Source organism: Pavona decussata, unplaced genomic scaffold (assembly GCF_977016875.1).
Source record: "Pavona decussata unplaced genomic scaffold, jaPavDecu1.1 SCAFFOLD_23, whole genome shotgun sequence".
In the NCBI taxonomy this organism is placed as follows: domain Eukaryota; kingdom Metazoa; phylum Cnidaria; class Anthozoa; order Scleractinia; family Agariciidae; genus Pavona; species Pavona decussata.
The window spans coordinates 162,365-180,627 of NW_028145446.1; the positions used below are offsets into that span (position 1 = coordinate 162,365).

General features: G+C 39.9%; 1 protein-coding gene and 1 long non-coding RNA gene across 2 annotated transcripts; one reads left to right on the plus strand and one right to left on the minus strand.

The window, feature by feature from the left end:
• The first annotated feature begins 631 nt into the window (after positions 1 to 631).
• LOC146485923 (uncharacterized) lies at positions 632 to 1,998 on the plus strand. The gene is made up of 3 exons (XM_085102428.1): positions 632 to 924; positions 1,380 to 1,445; positions 1,793 to 1,998. The coding sequence occupies exons 1-3, from the start codon at positions 732 to 734 to the stop codon at positions 1,879 to 1,881; spliced, it is 348 nt and encodes a 115-aa protein (XP_084958554.1). The 5' UTR covers positions 632 to 731; the 3' UTR covers positions 1,882 to 1,998.
• Positions 1,999 to 8,676: 6,678 nt separating this feature from the next.
• Positions 8,677 to 9,906, minus strand: LOC146485924 (uncharacterized). Its single transcript, XR_014860789.1, has 2 exons — positions 9,816 to 9,906; positions 8,677 to 8,959 (listed from the first exon to the last, which is right to left on the minus strand). It is a non-coding gene; the product is annotated as an uncharacterized LOC146485924 (long non-coding RNA).
• Positions 9,907 to 18,263: the final 8,357 nt, after the last annotated feature.

An 18,263-nucleotide genomic window follows, 5' to 3' on the forward strand; every position in this document is an offset into this window, starting at 1 on the left:
ATACAGTATGATCTGTTCGGGTGTTTAAGCTGATAATATTAGTTGCAGAAAGTTTTAGGAATCATACAGTCCAGAATTAACAAGCTGTTTCAATATCAGCTGACCTTACTTTGCCCATCCGGCCAAAAACGAAAGGAAAAAGTTTTCCAGTCTTACCAAATTTTGAGCTGACAGTTTGCTGAAGAAAATTTAAGATTTCCTTTAAACCTAAATTCGAATTTCTGAGGCGATGAAGGCCTTCTGAATAGTCCACCGAAATGAAGCTTCGGGTGTCCCTGTGGTTATGATTAGTGCATCACTCTGACTAGATCTTGCCTTGAAGGCGCGTCGAGTTTATTACGCTCGTTTTTGGTGGAAAAAATTGTCGGTTTTACAATTTCTTTTTTTTTTTCTCCAAAATTGTAGCTTTTCATTTCAATATTGCAGTGTAACTTTGTTTTCCACACTTTTTTTTCCGCCGGCATTTCAAATAATTACATTCCTGTGTAATTGCTTAGCTCTAAGGTTGGGTTTCCTTTAAAAACAAACCTCTTACGTTCAAACTATTCATGTCCGGGTAATCAATGACACTGAACAATTAGCCTTTAGTTTCAATCATTTGAATTAACGTCATTGCGAATAGTATTTTTTTTCCTGTTTTAAGGTATTTAAACGGCTGTACTTACTTCTAAATACATAAAACGCCGTGAACAAACTACAAACTCAGGTAGATTGATCCAGAAACAAGAATCATGCGTGTTGTCAGTGTCGTTGCCCTGCTTGTTGTTGCAGCTGTGCTGAATGCAGAGTCCCTAGATTCTCGTGAATCCCCTGAGACTAAGAGCAAACTTGACAAAACAGCTTATCCAGAAGAGTTAGCTCACGATTCTGCAAGTGAGGAAGACTTTGTACAGGATACAGCCACCGATGTTGAAACTGGCAAAGGTAGGCGGTGAAAGCAATTTCTGTGAAAGACCATTAAAAGTTGATGTTTAGCTCGTTTCTAGCCGGCCACGTAAGAGCCACGAGTGACAGGCTATTCCGCAGTAAACTTTCTGTGGCAACCAATTATTCTTTTTATTTTTTTTTTAGCGATATTTAATAACGCTTTTTGCTTAGCTTTCAATTTTTTTGCTTATCTCTTCGACACTTGATTAAATCAAACGATTTAATTTTAAGAGCAAGATTCTTGTAAAGAACTGGACGCCAGCTATATTTTCACATAGTATGTTATAGATTGCTTTTACACTTTCACTAAAAAGCACGGTCAATTTTTTTAGATATATAACAACTGTCACATATTGCAGTTAAACCAAATTATTATTTTGTTGTTTACTGATCAGTCTTTCCTTCTTTTTTTAATAACACTGACAAAAACTTTTTTGTTCTTTTTTAACAAGATTTTCCCAGTGAAGACGACTTCGTTGAGGGAGAAAACACTGAAGACGATGACAAAAACTCCCAAGGTAGTTGCATTTCATTTTCCTTACCACATTAAGTACTTTTAAAGTACCTGCTTTATCATCATCGTCATCAAGGAAATATGAATTTTTTTTCTTCTACTTGACACCCCTATCATCTATTGTATGTATATATTTATATTTTCTGTTGTAATAATAATGAGGGGAAATAACGTATCGTTAATTGTTGTTGTTGTTGTTGTAGTATATTCACCTTAATGAAACAACCATTGACACAAATTAGTGGATATTTTTTGTAAATTAAATGGACAGCAAAAAGTGTTCACAACTTGCAGTAGAGGTAACTTAGAACTTCCACTTCAGGATTTAATTTCCTCACTGCTTTCACTTAGAGTCCAACCACGAAAGAGATGGTGACTCAGTGGAAGCAATCCCAGACGAAGCCCAACCGCGCCCCTTTCAATCAATTAATTTTACTTAACATTGATGGAATACTTTAACAATGCTTTGCGACAACTATCGTTAAGTTTAAGACTTTTAATTTGAAGCATGTCATGTCGACCTTGCTGGAAAAAGACTAATAAATTTCTAGGCGGTACTCAGTTGTGTGACTCCACTTTTTCTGGATGCCTGGTGCCAGATGTTCAAAGGGTGGATAACTTTATCCACTGGATAAGTCATTATCCAGCGGAGCACATGTACTCCAACTAACGCTTTTGGCAAGTTTTCCACGCAATCCGATACTTAAATTTGACATGTGCTTCTACTCTATCCACAAATTATAGGGCTATTGGGAAAATCTTGCAAACATTTCATCTGCCGGATAGCGACCTATCCAGTGGATAAAGTTATCCGCCCTTTGAACAACTGGGGCCTGGAAGACGCTCGACTACTGGGTGAAAGTACAACTCTTCCCTCACTGAAACTAACCGCAGAAACAAGGATTAGTTCATATTCTCTAAGTTTCAGTAGGCACTGAATTCATACGGAGAATACTGATTTTATCTTGCTATCTTAGGCCGCCTACGTGGCTAAAGCACCAACCAATATAATAAAGCCTGGGAAGTTAAACTCCTAATAAAAAATCACGGAGCGACAGCAACAGGGAGAATGAAGAATCAGTATCCGTGCCGGAAAATTGATACGTTTTCTTGAACAGAAATTAGAAACGAAGGTCTTTGAGAAGCTCTATCTAGATTATTATTACCTGAAAATGTAAACGGAGTGCCAGCAACAGTTTACATTTTGAGATTTTAAAGAACAGTGGTATGAGAATCGTACAGTTAACCAACAGCTCACTGAAGGTATATTGTACAGTGTTACGATGCAAGATGAAGTTATTTCTTTGAAAGCAGATTTAAATTCATAATATTTCATAAACATTTGAAACTAAAGCCAATAAATTAAAATGCAGCTATTCAGGATGTATTCATCACCGCCGGTTGTAAAACAAAGTGAGAGTAGCCGATGGAAAAGTTACAACTATATATTAACAAAATTTAGGCTGATCCTGTTAAAGTTTTTAATTTTCCATCGTCAGAAAGTGAGTTAGTCGAAAATGAAACCAAACCACTGTGTTAAGCGGCTCGCTAGTAAACTCACGACAAGGTAAAGTTTGCACGAATTATTGCTCGTACGGAACAATGGCGTGAAAAAGGCTAAATGGCTCAGTTTCAGGGGCTGTTTACATGGAGGGAGGAAATTCCTAGCAATGGGAAGACCCCAGAGGGCGGATCATCCTAGCGCCATATGTTTTCTGTATTCAGTTTACATGCAAAAAGTTGAACTTGGCCTTAGCGCTAGGATCTTCCGCTCAAGGCCGACAGTTATTCTTCTTTTCCTTCTCCACTTGGGAACCACTTCGGCTGAAATTTCTGCATGTAAAGAAAACGAAAAGCTTTTCCGCCTTCTCGGATCTTCCTAGTGCTAGGATCCCTCCATGTAAACAGCCCCTCAATTCCTATTACTACTACTACTACCACTAATTTATTACGGCTTTCTATGATAGCGGCGGTAGCTGGAATCCATTAGAGCTATTAACTTTTTTTTCACTGTTATATTCAACGTTCTATAATTGTAAGTTTAGAAAGCAAACCTTAGTTGTAAGTATTGTGTATGTGTTTGTGTTGGTAACAAAGAGCGACTGGTGAGGCGCGAATTTTGAAAAGCAATTCAAGGTAAAACGCATAATGGCTCAGTTTTTGTTTAGTTCATCGCAAAATAATTTTGGAGTCGTTCCAGTTTATTACGGCTTTCTACAGGTCCTAGCGCGGAAGGCATGATAGGACGTCAGCTCTTTTAGCGGCTTTTCTGTCCTGAGATGTTTACTTTTAAAATTTCTGAATTTGGGCCTAAAAGACTGTTGATTTTTAGAGATGACAATTTCACAAACACTCGGTTAGTTTGCATATTTAAAAATACCTGAACGAAAACTCTTGGAAGCCTTGACACATTTGCGCGACTGAAGCAACTCTTCACATCACAAATTCCCCAGCCCTCTCCTGTTAGATTACGTCTGCCTCGACAATTGGTTTCACACCCCACTACCCCAAAAAATGAGGCATTGTAACACTACAGTCGCTTACCAGGTTACCGCGTAGCATGAAAATTTTGCGGGTTCTAATTTTTGTGGATTTTTGCGGATTGACCTCGATCCGCAAAAATTAGCTCCCGCACAAAAAAAAAGACGCCGCAAAAATTAACTCCCTTCAGTCAAATTAAAAACTCCGCTTTTAATAGATTTGTGTCACTGGGGCAATATCACATTGGACTCAAATAAGAACATTAACATGATTTTCCGTTGGAGAAAGCAACCAGGGCTTAGATACATAACGGTAGTCTGTATCTAGTCTGTATTATTAAACCGTATTAATGAAACAGCGTTTTGTTGTGCATGGTAGTCCGGCACAGTTATCAAATTTGATAACCGGGACCAACACAAACTATTAGCCTATCAAACCGCAAGTTACAGTTCACGTGACATGTTATCATAGCAACCATCTTCTTTCAATATGGTGGCCATTTCAATATGAAAACATTTTGATGGGGCTCTAATTCAACATTCGATTTCGGTCGCACAGTGAATTGTACACAAGGAAAGGTTTAGAATAGGAATTCTGGCCTGACATCAGGAAAATGCGGTACAATCTTTGTCCATAATTAACTGACAAAGCTCATTTTAATATCTATCGAAAGCCTCATAGCGTCGTGGTGGACCGAGGAAACCTCGAGCGGCTTTGGCTGAAGCACAGAATTCCTGAGCGATAGCCGATCAAAAAGAAACACCAATCCCAAGAAAATAACTTCCATCAAAGATGCTTGTTTATTGCATAAACGTTAACATGATTTGAACTTCTTGTTGCCTTGCTCCTCTCCTTCTTGTCCTTCGTCAATCTGTATGAATGAAGAAATTTTGCGTTATAACTAACTTCAAAAATGGGACTTCAAATAAATTTTGTTTCTTTCTTGTACCAGGAATTTCGAAAGTGCAGGAGCCGATGATTCGATTGAGCAGCGACGTGTGTAGAGTCGCTTCGATCTGTCCTAGATAATTGAAGCGTACTGCAATAGAAGTGCAACGGACAAGTCCCGTTTAAATTGTTCTTGAAAGGGCGTATTGAGGTTGTTTGCTGTAGCTCAAAGCTCGAACTGTTATTATGAGGCTGGCATTACACGGGATTAAAACACCAAGCATAAATTTGTAAAGGATAATTACATTTTGGGAAAATCATAAAATCGCACTGTGAAGGCATACCTCAACATCCGGCATGTCACCTTCATCACTCTCTGTGGTTACTCGGTCGGCTGGCTGGCGGTGTATGACATTTGCAGACTGCAGACTGCAGACCGCAGACCGCAGACTGCAGACTGCAGACCGCAGACTGTAGACTGCAGACTGCAGACTGCAGACTGTTAATTGTAAAATAATACACATTGAAACATAAGAATAAAGGTGACGTCATCATCAATAAAGCAACGCGAAAAAAAATGGAAATCAGCCTTGGCCTGGGGCCCTGGGTACGAGGTTGATTTTTCCCGCGTAAAGTTACAACAGCCTCGTCCCCAAGTTGTCTTTGGCTGTAACGGTTATCGTTGTATGATAATTAACAATTATTCCACGAGCACGCGTTGGATATGAGATGATAGATAGCCAACGAGGCGCGTAGCGCCGAGTTGGCTATAATCATCTCATATCCAACAAGCGCAAGCGGAATAATTGTTTTATTAAAAACAATCAAGAAATATTGCTAGATCTTAATGATTTCGCTGTGCAAGAACAACCAGAAGACAATTTAATGGTCGCCATTTCTCGGCCATGGTATAATTGCTGATCCGCTCGATCCGCAATTAATAATATGAACACCGCCCGCAGAACCATTTCGTGTTAACACGCACCGAACCAATTTTTTTCGTGAAGGAAATAACATCATGTAAAGGCTTTAGTGGGTAGTTTTAGTATAATTCTTAAAGTGATGCTGGTTATTTAATGAGTAATGCGCGTATTTAGTGTGAGAACCAAAATCTTAGAGATTTATTAAGCTTATAATATCTCGCCCCTAAATAAATCATTGCGGTGGTCTGAGAATTTTCGAAAGTATACGGTGTTATGTATACACTTACCATAAAGAAATTACAACTGGTGAAAACAATTTACAGTTTGCAGTCTGCAGTCTGCAGTCTGCAGTCTGCAGTCTGCAGTCTGCAAATGTCATACACCGGCTGGTTGGTTATTTTCTAAAGACGAGAACAGAAATAAAAATATTACAGTCACGTAAATGTAAGCTTAAAGTGCCCATATCGGAAAATTTTTTATTTTCTTATCTGAATCTAAACATCACCCTAAGAACTTCAGTGAAAAAATTTTTCGATTTGCATAAAACGCGAATTTTTTATGAATTTTATAAGACGTTCAAATTTGCCGCCATTTTGGCCCAGGATTCGCATTAGTCTCCTCTCGGTTTAGCAAGAGCTGTGACGTAGATTCAGGAACACGTGACTTCAGCCTTTCTCTGGATCTCACTGAAAACAAGTCGCGGTATTTCTGCACGTTTCTCGAAAATGCCGGAAAGATGTGTTGCAGCGAGATGTGGAAACATCAAAGACGAAGCAAATGGAATAAGCACGCACAGGATTCCTTTCTTTGGCACTACATGCCCGCAAAGACTGAGGAGGCGAAAGAAATGGATCGATTTTATGCTGGAGCGGAGGAAGATGTGGACGCGCGCCTGGAAAGACCTCGTCCTTGTGCTCGATGCACTTCAATGACGAAGATTTCACAAGGCTGATGAATTCAGGTTTAAACTTAAAACGTGAACTGAAGTAGGATGACATCGCGTTTGTGTTTATCCTTTAAAACAGCTAAGCGAAAGGAAGACGAAGACCGAGAGACACCTTCGAAGAGGAGCAGGGAAAAGCGAATGGTAAGCTTTTGATGCTGAATATTCACACCCGCTTGTGACATCCTAAGCGTTGTAACCTTCTGAGGTTTATAGTTTGACCTCACTGTTAACTCAGTCGCAAGTTTTATAAAATATAGCGTAATTGTTTTGGTATATATTCTCATAGATCGTGAGATGCGCGAAGTTTCGTTGAGACCAAGCTCTCAAAAAATACTAGCACAAATGCTACCACTGATGTAAATAGATCGATGCGAGAACGGTCGCACTCGGCGGACACAGAAAACATTGTAAACCACGATGTAGATAAGGTAGATAAACTGCAGCAAGAATTCAACGAGCTCAAACAAATATTGTACACACATGTGTTGCAGAATTCTGCAAACAATAAAAATGTTGAAAAGTATAACAGCTTTATCTCTGAAAACCTAACCACCACAACGGGGGTTCAAAATAAAAAAGGGCACAAAACAAATAACAAGCGCAAAGAGCGCAGAAAAAAAATGGCAAAAAAATGGATTGAGATACTAAGAGAAAAACACGAGAAATTCATGAAGAATTTTTCAAACAAACAAGTTAGCGACAGCCTGTTAGCGTTATTTCTAAAGGGCTCAAATTTGTCCCGACACCGGTGACAGACACGAATTACATTAGACGCCAACGCTTGTTAGACTTCGAACATTTCGCAAGACGTATGCGCCTAAAAGATACAATGGATTTTGTAAACTGTGGGACAGTGACAAAAAGGAAATTAACCTGTTCATTGGACAAGCTAACAACTTCCATCCTACAATTAAATTTACGGCCGAAATTTCAGAGAACGAGACAAGCTATTATTATCACAGTTCAACACGTGTCCTTCCTGTAGTTCCGCGAGAACAATGTCGCTAGTCAGCGCTTCCCAATTGCCTTCGAGTTCCTTGCAGCAGTAGCACTCGCTGATATTTGCTAGCAGATCACGGCTACAGTTACCACAAGTACATCTACATGGAAAATAATTCGTTCGAATGTTTGTGAGTACTTGGCCATAGTTTTGACAGATGATAATGAAGAGCGCGTATGCAAAATGCAAGGTGAGAACTTTACCATCCACTAACACGCACTCTATTCTCCAAGCGTTTCGTTAAATCTTCCTCGAGTCGTCGCTTCTCCTCTTGTTCCTTGCGATATCTTTTTAGCCATTCTTCGTCTGCTATCGGCTCGTCCGCGTACGGTTCGAGTGTATCATCATCTTCACACGTATTACTTGTCTCGTGGACGCCATCTATCGCCTCGACTTCGACGCTTTCAAATTCGTCCTAGCTGCTTTCTTCAGCGGTTTGCTCACTTTCCGTGTCAGATAAGTTTTCTGCCATGGAATATACTTATTTGGAGCTAAGTTTTTCCTTCCTACCGGTGAATCTGACGATTTTCTTTCTGCCGCGAATGTACTTTACTGAAGGTCAAGTGAGTGCATAGACTCGAGAGTTCCCGAATGTACGTCACAGACCATGTCACGTGGCCCTATTGTGAGCCTGTCGGCATTCTCATCAGCGGGGCGGGTGGACTGCAATAAAATAGGATTTTAAAGATTTGTAAAATTCATAAAAAATTCGCGTTTTATGCAAATCGAAAAATTTTTTCACTGAAGTTCTTAGGGTGATGTTTAGATTCAGATAAGAAAATAAAAAATTTTCCGATATGGGCACTTTAAATGTACTACCTAGAAAAATACGAATTATTTCCGTTCGTATCCGGTCATATTAGTATTAAACGATACTGAACAAGACAAAGACATGTAATTGCGAAGGAGGCATTTCCGGAACAAAGCGTTCGATAGTTTTCGACTGAGTTGTTTATCAAAATCGTTCCTGGATAACTTATAAATTTTGAAATCCTACCCTTCATCACTAGACTTTCCCGTAGTCCACGAGCTCCTTTTTCTCTCTGTTAAGAAAGTATTATACTCGGCCTTTTTGCTTGCCAACAACATCTCTCAACGTACACGCTTTCTTGGCGCTCTTGGACATCAAGACAATGTTCGACAATTCCTCCCGTATTTCTTCCACCGAGGGCAACTCGCATTGTAAGTTGAAAAGGATCCCTCTGATCCCTGTTTCCAAAGGTTAAGTAGCTATTTTCTCTCGGTGGAAATCCATAATGCTGCCTTCATTTCTAGTCATCCTTGAAGCAAGAGTAATTAACGATGGCGGTCAGTAGAGGAATCAGACCGCAAATCAAAATACTTAAAAAGGCCATGTCCACACGTATCCGGAAATTTTTTTTTCCGCAAATATTTTTTTGCGGATGCAAAAATTTTCGCGTCCACACGCAGCGTATTCGAGTCGTTTTCAGCCGTCCACACGTATCCGATTGTATCCGGAAATTTTCTGATTTGCTCTAGTTCGCAGTTCTAAAATTCTCTCTCCATTCTTCTTCGAGCGTTGTGCCACTGATAAAATTGCCCCACTATGCGCTTTTCCTTCTTGGTCGAATCCAGAATAACAATCTCAAAACATCCTGTCGATCTCTGATGTATTGGTTGTGTAAATTTATCACAGCTGCATTTATCTGAACGCATGATATCAAACTAGAAATCAGAGCAACTAACAAAGAAGCTACAACCCGGCTTGCTGTACGCCATGTTTGTTTATAATGCTCGCCGTGAAGACTGGATCCAAGAGAATGACGAAAGCGTATTCAAAAATTTCCGGATACGACCGTCCACACGTATACGTATTCGTATCGGATAAAAAAATTTCCACTCTGGAGAGCGTTTTCAAAAATTTCCGGATACGGCCAGAAAATACGCTGGATACGTGTGGACGCAAGACGTATTCGTAAAAAAAAATTTGCGTTTTCACAAATTTCCGGATACGTGTGGACGACGCCTAAAAGTGCCCTCTTACAATTCTTCTTGCCCTCCGGCAAATAAGTGTTGAATCGAAAGATATATTAATGAAGATCGCGACATTTTTTCTTCGTGTACCACAAAAATCTACAACTACCTTAAAATTGATGGCAAAGACAATAAACATACCTGAAAGGGGGTGTCATTTCGTGCCACCTCCTCAAATCGCAAGGGAAGATCTCGCGTAATTTTTTCCCGATGGCCGCCATTTTTACAGGGCCTTGAAGTTTATTGTTCTATCGATCTTCACGACTGAAATTCTGGGTATGGAACGCGAACACAACCGAAAAATGATCGAAACAATTGAACGCTCTCCGAAAACTCACTGAACTCTGGGCTGGTGCCATGTTGTGACGTCACGCGCTTATCAAATTTGATAACTGTGCCGGACTGTGTTTTTGTTTTGTTTTGTTTTGTTGTTTTTCAGTCCCTTTGCATAGTAAGGTATTACAGTGATGTGTCTCTAATATGTAAGTAGAGTGAACTGTGACTCAACATACCGTACAATAAAAGTTGAAAATATTAAGGTTCCACTTAAATGTTCTGTTGCTTGAACAGAGAATCGCAAAAATTTGTTCCCAGCAGAAATTTCAGTCATCTCGAACCGCAAAAAATTTGTTCCCGCAAACCACACTGAAAAAATCGCCAATCCGCAAAATAAAACTCTCGCAAAAGTTTCGTGCAACACGGTATTTATCTGCATCAACGAAGACAGCTAGCTGAGATGGCTTCAAGAGCGTATCAGCTTGATGAGTAATTAACCTGAAAATCTGACGACGGAGCGGGTCACAACGTTCTGAATTCAGTTAAAAACTGAAGGAACCTTGACGGAATCGTAGGAACCATCAAAATTTATATCACTGGAGCTTTCTGTTTTTGACTCGTTTCTTCCGCTGAGTGTATCAGACACAGTGCGAACACCCGACGTTGGTGGCTAAAAGAAGCTGAGGGCTAAAATTTTTGTGGCCGCTTAACTGCATCACGTAGTTTTCGGGAAAACTGGCGTTAAGCAATCTACCGATGCTGGTTTTCCTCAATGAATGATTTAACAGTCATCTCTTGTCTGATTGAAAGCCAGCAGCAGAAACAGCGTCTGACAAAAACTTGCATCTTCCACCATCTTTGTTTTAAGTTGAAAGCGGGACACAACGCGGGATCATTCGGGACAATACCCGGTCCAATACTTGGAAAACATCAGACGGGCAATAGAGCGATCTGATTGGTTGATTTTAGTTATTGGCCCCGGGACTGCCTGAGTCGTGTAATAAAGTAAGTTACGGACCGAGTTTTTTCCCGTTGATTATGACCCAAGATAAATCGGCGGTTTCGTTGATATTAAACGTTCTTGAACGCTAAAGAAGCGAAATATTTGCTTGAGAAAACGGCATTCGACATTTACAAGATTGAAAGATCCGCCCGCTCTCGCAACCAAGCAGATTGCCGAATTCGTTGGATACTCTCTGCACGCACGATATGGCCATGGAAAAAAACAGTATTGATTTACGTTTTATCAGTTTATTAAAACTTCCGCGAAGTTTCCGAGATAATCGGAACCTGTGAAAAAAATGTCACATTTTCCCCGTTGGAACCGACATTCGAGTTCCAAATAGACAATTTGTGCTCCATTCACATCCTTAACACGATTGAATTCTAGGGCCATACCCTCATCTCTTTTGACTGGGCTAAAACCGAAACGTTCTTTCGTACATCAGCTTCAAAGTGGTCCGCTTTCAATTTAGTAAATTGCAATTTCCCGTAAAAAAAAATTCACAAATGTTTTCGCAATTAGGTTCGATTGCCTCCAACGAGGGGACTTCTTTGTTTCTGCCCAGCGTTGACAAAATTGAACATTAGCCTAAGGAAAAAGACTTTCCTCCAAATTTAATTTAAACGCTTACCTTTATTTAGTTTCCCTTTTTGTATTGACTATTAAAAGCTATCCCCCTCGCGCAAAGTTCCCAGGCAAGAGAACGTAACAAATTGCGAATGACCGCCACAGCCACAATATCTAAGCAGTGTTTTCTTCTCGGTATGTTGACATTGATAAAAAATAGGAACTGAAATTCGCGTCACTTGCAGATCAGAAAAATTAGATTTTAGGCGCCAGTTTTGAGGTGGCCAATTGGCGATTACGGTTGAACAAAACAAACTATACAAGATACAAGTTTGTAAAACTATAATAATTACCTCCTCTTAATTGGTGTCTTGGCTTAAAGAACATATAACAACATTTTCTTCTCAGGGTTAACTTTGCTCAAGTAATGTAGAAGTAAGCGGCGACGCATTGTTTTCAGGCCGATATTAAATTGATATTATCTTCTACCCAGGCTGAAGTCCAACAAGACACTGCTCAATCAGGTGGACCGACTGAAACTAACTTAAATATTTGAATTCGTGCCATATTCCAGGGCCTTTTTTCACTGTACCTGAATTACCTGGTAAGATGTTTGCCAACAGTCACACTCAGTCGCGCTTTGAACTGAAATGGTTTGTGATAACAAAAATTTTCATATTTTCCCTTTTTGCTATCCAGCTTCAGCGTGAAGACCGGTGTTAGACAAGGCTGTTGTATGTCTGCGATGCTCTTCAACTTAACAATCGACTGAGTGATGAGGCAGACAACAGCTAGCAGACCAAGCGCGAGGCATCAGATGGACCCTCTTGACACAACTTGAAGATTTGGACTTTGCTGACGATCTAGCACTCATGTCACATACCCACCAGCACATGCAGGAGAAGACGTCCCGTCTAAATACCTTTGCACAGCAAGTAGGCTTGAAGATCAGCCAGAAGAAGACGGAGGTAATGATGCTGAGCGTATCAAACCCATCACCTGTCACAGTAAATGGAGAAGATCTACCAACGACCGAAGAATTTACATACCTTGGGAGCACTGTCAGACATGACGGTGGGGCAAGCAGCGACATCAAGAACCGCCTCAGTAAGGCCAGAAATGCGTTTAGAATGATGAACAACGTTTGGAAGTCATCCCAGTACAGCACCAAGACCAAACTAAGACTGTACCAGAGCTGTGTAATCTCCACCCTATTGTGCGGCTCGGAATGTTGGAGGATGACAGAGAGCGACCTCAACAAGCTGTCCACCTTCCACACGAAAAACCTCAGAAGAATCCTACGTATATTCTGGCCTGAAACCATCTCCAACCAAGACTTCTTGCTCGCTGCAACCAGGACAGCATGGGAACCATCATTATGCGAAGACGATGGAAATGGATCGGACATGTCATGCGACGGGAGCAAGACAACATCACTCGCACAGCCCTTCACTGGACACCAGAGGGGAGACGCAGGCGAGGACGACCCAAGATCACCTGGCGTCGGACTGTGGAAGCAGAACTGAAGACCTTACATCATACCTGGGGAACCATTCAGAGGCTGGCCAGGGACAGACAGGAGTGGCTTAATTTTGTTGCTGCCCTACATGCCAAGCCGGCATATGGGCATGAGTGAGTGAGTGAGTGCTATCTTCTTCGATCTGTTGGTCAGTTAAAATTGCACGCATGTGAGGTACTTGGGATTTTATCATTAATTCTCGGCCACATTGAACAAGTGTCACCCCTCGACATCACTTAATTTGTTATGTGCCGAATCCTGCCACGCGGCTGATGAGGCCCTGACAAGGGTGTCCGCCCTTGCTAAAAACTCAGGCTCATTTAAAGTTTTTTTTCATGCGATGAAGGGGGAGCGCCACTCAGCAACATGGCCTTTAGTACCTATTCAGCAGTTAGAAGTTTCATACCAACGCACGGTTCAGAGCCACCCAAAACTGGTTCCTTTTCCTGGGATATCTGTTCGGAGAGGATTAACCGCCTCAGAAATTAGGATTAAATTGCGAAGAAAAGCAAGGCTTTTTCTTCAGCGAAAGGCCAACCTTTCGCAAAACTAAAAGCCTGATCCCTTAGTGCTTTCGGAGGGCCCAATACGTCGTTTTAACTTTAAAAAAAGGGCGAAAAATAAAAAGGACAATTAGCATTTTGTGAAAGCCAACAGCGACTCGTAAATTCGGTACATAAAATCTCGATTCCGTTCCTTAAAAATTTCGGCACTGATTTAAATTTTCAGCCAGTGAATCTGCACAGATCGCGCTGTGTGGTCATTAGCCTACATAAAGTCAGCAACATTATGTGGGAATGCAGGAAATAACGTCCATACTGCCTCGTCCCCAGGCGTCACTCCTTGATTGTGTGCTGTTCGTGTGGCGTTGTGGGATTGATTTAGCGCGGTGCGCGTGGCGTTGTGGGACTGATGCATTGACGAATTTCGCCTCCTTCCCATTAACCCCCGCGCTCACTTTTTTTTCTATTTTTGCTCGGCGCCTGGGGACGAGGCAGACGTCCACAATATTCGCTTGAGATTAACAATACTATTTACAACGCTAAAATGTTAAAAATATATTAAAAAACAAACGTTTACGACTGATCCGGCAAGTCATCCTCAGGGTAAAAGGGACTTAGGATGGCTTCAGATTAGACGAAAACGTTTGGTTTTTAATATAAAGTTGTTTAACTTTTTAGCCTGGTAAGTAGTACTGCAGGAAATAATGTTCTAACTGTTTCGCTTTGATATTCTCGTTGGGTGACACTGACGTTGGTGTGCTACTTGAGACTTTGTCATTGTAATCCACATCCAGAAGTGCTACACATGGTTGTGGTTATTTATTAGCTTTTGAGTAGGTGCCGGACTGGCCTTTTAAAGTGGTATATTGGTCGTAGCTCTCTAAGCCGCATAAGTTGCTTTTGAAGGGTCTTCGAACTTTTGTTTTTAACCTCTCGCTTACAGCACAAATCTCTGCAACTTGAATTTTCAGTTCACATAAAAAAATATTATACAGTACCATCTTAAGGGAAAATGAAAATAAGGATTGCTGAATTTCATGGTTAAAACTAGTTTAGACAAAAAATTTGGCTCATATTTTCCCAATTATTTGAATAAAAGGCAAACACACGGAAGACTTTTTTCTTCCGCCTTCCTCCAACCTCCGTCCCCCCTAAGGCTTGTCTTGAAAGACGCGATTCATGGTTAATAGGGAATTAGATTCAAATAACAGCTAAAAATAAAGCTTTATTAAAAGTGTCATGACCATTCTGTCCGAAATCGCATAAGGGAGCTGTTAATCTAAATATAATTGTATGGTCAAATTGTTTTGAATATCATCGATTTGTTTTCGTCCGTTAATTGCATTCTTGTTTAATTGCTTATCTTAAACGCCTCCTGTAAAAGAAAAGCACTTTAAACTATTTAGGTCGGCGGCTCTCAATGACATCAATTAGTTTTAAAGATGGCGCGTAATGTTCTCACTGTTCTGCTTGCAATTGCAGTTGTGGTTACAAATGCAGAGTCATTTGATGAAAAGCTTTCCTACGATAAAGACACCACTCAAGCCAAACTTGATCGAGAAGCTAATCCAGAAGAATCAATTGACGATTCTGCAACATATGAAGACTTAGTCAAGAACCGAGACGTCAATGCTGAAAGCGAGGGTAGGTAGCGGGCGTAATTTTTGTGAAAATGGAATGAAAATCTTTAAACTTGAAATTGGTGTTTGGTTCTCCTTTAGCTGTATTCTGTTTCGTTCTAGTTTTTTGTCCAACTAGTTTATATTAGTTTTTAGCGATACCAAGAGACCCTTGGCGATACTTAAAACAACTTTTTCCACTTTTGTTTGACACAACTGACTTTCGATTCAATCTTTAAATTTGTACTTCACAAGAAAATTGCTCCTGCATGACACATCTCTTACAAAGTACATGTGAACCGAGTTTCCTCGCGTGAATTTTATCCACTGTAGTTTGCTTTTCTACTATCGCGTGGAAAGTATTTCCCCGCCCTACCCTCCTTGTTTCCGCATTCGTTCAGTTTGTTATTCGATTCACATACAACAATCAACTTAAAAGTTTATTTTGTGTCTATTAAGTGCTAACACTTAAAACGTAGGGCTCTACCTTCAGAGACCGGCGCGTGAAAATTTAATTTAACGAGCCTGCTGTTTAATTCAGTTATAAATTAACTGTATTTGACGTTCTCTCCGACTCACGCTTCTCTCTGTAATCTCCTTTTCGCGTTTACACGAAAAGGATTTTTCCCAATCAGTTGAACGATATCAATGTCAATATTTTAATTTGTTAGAAGGCGAAGAGGAACAAGATTTCCATGAGGACGATGACTTCCCTGAAGGTGAAAGCAATGAACCCGCAGAAGAAAATTCTCAAGGTAGTTTTTTCTCTTTTAATAAATTATTTATTTGTTTATTTATTTATTTACTTACCTATTTATTCATTTAGACAAGTATTTTGATTTGTTAGAAAACGAAAAAGAACAAGATTTTCATGAGCACGATGACTTTCCTGAAGGTGAAAGCAATGAACCCGGGGAAGAAAATTCCCAAGGTAGTTTTAGTATTATTATTATTATTATTATTATTATTATTATTATTATTATTATTATTATTATTATTATTATTATTATTATTATTTATTTATTTATTTATTTATTTATTTATTTATTTAAACAAATATTTAAACAGGAAATGTCTAGATCAACAGCGCTGGTTTAAATGGAGTCCTGTATTTATGTTTTATTACAACTAATGCTTAAAATATAATTTACATTAATACTTCACTCATACTATTTAACATTTGCTTGCTGAAGAGGACTTTTTTGAGTTCTGAAGGGTTTACTAGTAATGTAACTGTCCGAGGGAGTATGTCCCTGATGTTTGCCTCATTATATTGAAAAGACCTATGAAACTTCTTAGCTCTCTCGAGAGGAAGTGGTCAACAGGTTCGTCATCATTATCCGTATTCATTTTAGTTTGTTAGTTATTTACACATGCCTTCATAAACACATGCACGTGCACAGCACATAGCTCGAGCACAGTTAATTAAAGGCAATGGTTATGAAACCTGACAAACTTCTTTGTTATATGTTTTTGTTTTGCCTTGTTGGCCTTGACCCTGCACAAACAACAATGGAATTTGGAATGTGTTGGAGCAACTGACCAATCGAAATGTATTTGTTAAGATATTCAACTGTCGATATACTAAGAAACCACACAACACTTTTTAAATTTAAAAACATGTTTCAACGGAAACTTCTGTCATCTTCAGTTTAAATTACTTTCTCTGTAATATTTTATATTGTCATGTTTCCTTTGTGCTTATAGTTAATTAGCATTTTGGTTTGCACTATATATTCAACTCTGTGCTTTGTAATTTAAACTGAAGATGACAGAAGTTTCTGTCGAAACATGTTTTTAAATTTAAAAAGTGTTGTGTGGTTTCTTAGGATATCGACATATCTGCTACTATCCAGACCATATTCAACTGTAGTGTGAACGTTAAAACAAAGGATTGTGCAGGGCGCTGTCCTTCCAACAAAAATTGCAGTACCATTGTTTTCATAGCAAGGTTTCCAGTCCTTCAAGTAACTATGGCTCGAGTTACAAACTTAAACGTTGACAAGTCGGTAAAGTAGTTATAACTCAATTGTTGCCGCAGTTGAATTGAAAAAATTCTTACTTTACTTTGAAAAGCTAGATGAAAATAAATAAATAACAAATAAAAGCTTTAAAAAAAATTAGGTACAAATTTTGCAGTAAAACTAAGTAGTAGGATTTCTTCTCCCAGCCTCATACATTCAAAACGAAATTGACCCGGGGATAAAACATCACATCAGTGTTTGTTTGTTTTGTTCTTAGACGAAGACACTTCAATGCGATTGCCCCGTCAATCATGCACACCAAGTGGCGTTTGGAGGTGCTGTAATGGCCGGCGCTATCTACAGGTGCTGTTACGGGCACGTCATGTATGTTCCACCATGTTACCTAAGATGTGTTCGGCCGATCATATGTGGTAACAAAGTTCTCAATCCACTGACCGGATATGCATGTTGCCGCTCTGGAAACCAGTATACGGTATATTACAGACCCTCACAACAGTGCTGTTATGGCCGGCTCATCAGCAGTCGTGAGCGGTGCCTCCCCAGATGTGGCAGACGTCCCTACTTCCCCCAACACAGCGTTGCTGTGGTACCAGAATATACTGGCCATCTGTCCAAAAGTGCTGTAATAGCAGATCTTCACAAATCGTCTACATATGTCGTTCGTGTCCACGTGGATAAGTCTAGGGATGAAAGATGGCGCACAAAAAATGACAGCTGCCAGTAAAATTTAAGACTCGAAGAACTTAATTAGTAATCCGATGGTAAACGTCTTCATGGATAGAAGTCCTTGATATTCTTCGTTGCCTTAGTCGATTAAAGTTACAATCCTGGCCACAGGCAGCCCAAGCTTAACAAAAAAGAACGCAACGCAAATTGTGTTGCAAGGATTTAAATTGCGTTAAAACGGTGACGGCGAAAATACGAGGATTTGTCAAGTTATATTTTCGACCTGACGCAACCATTATAACGCAATTCAAATCCTTGTAACACAATACCGCTCTCTTATATTGATTTTGGGATGCCGGTGTCCTGGCCAAAACTCTCAAAATGCTGCACGGAAGACCGTCTCCACCCCCTCCCCCACGCAATATTGATAGTATTGATTTCTTTCAGTGTT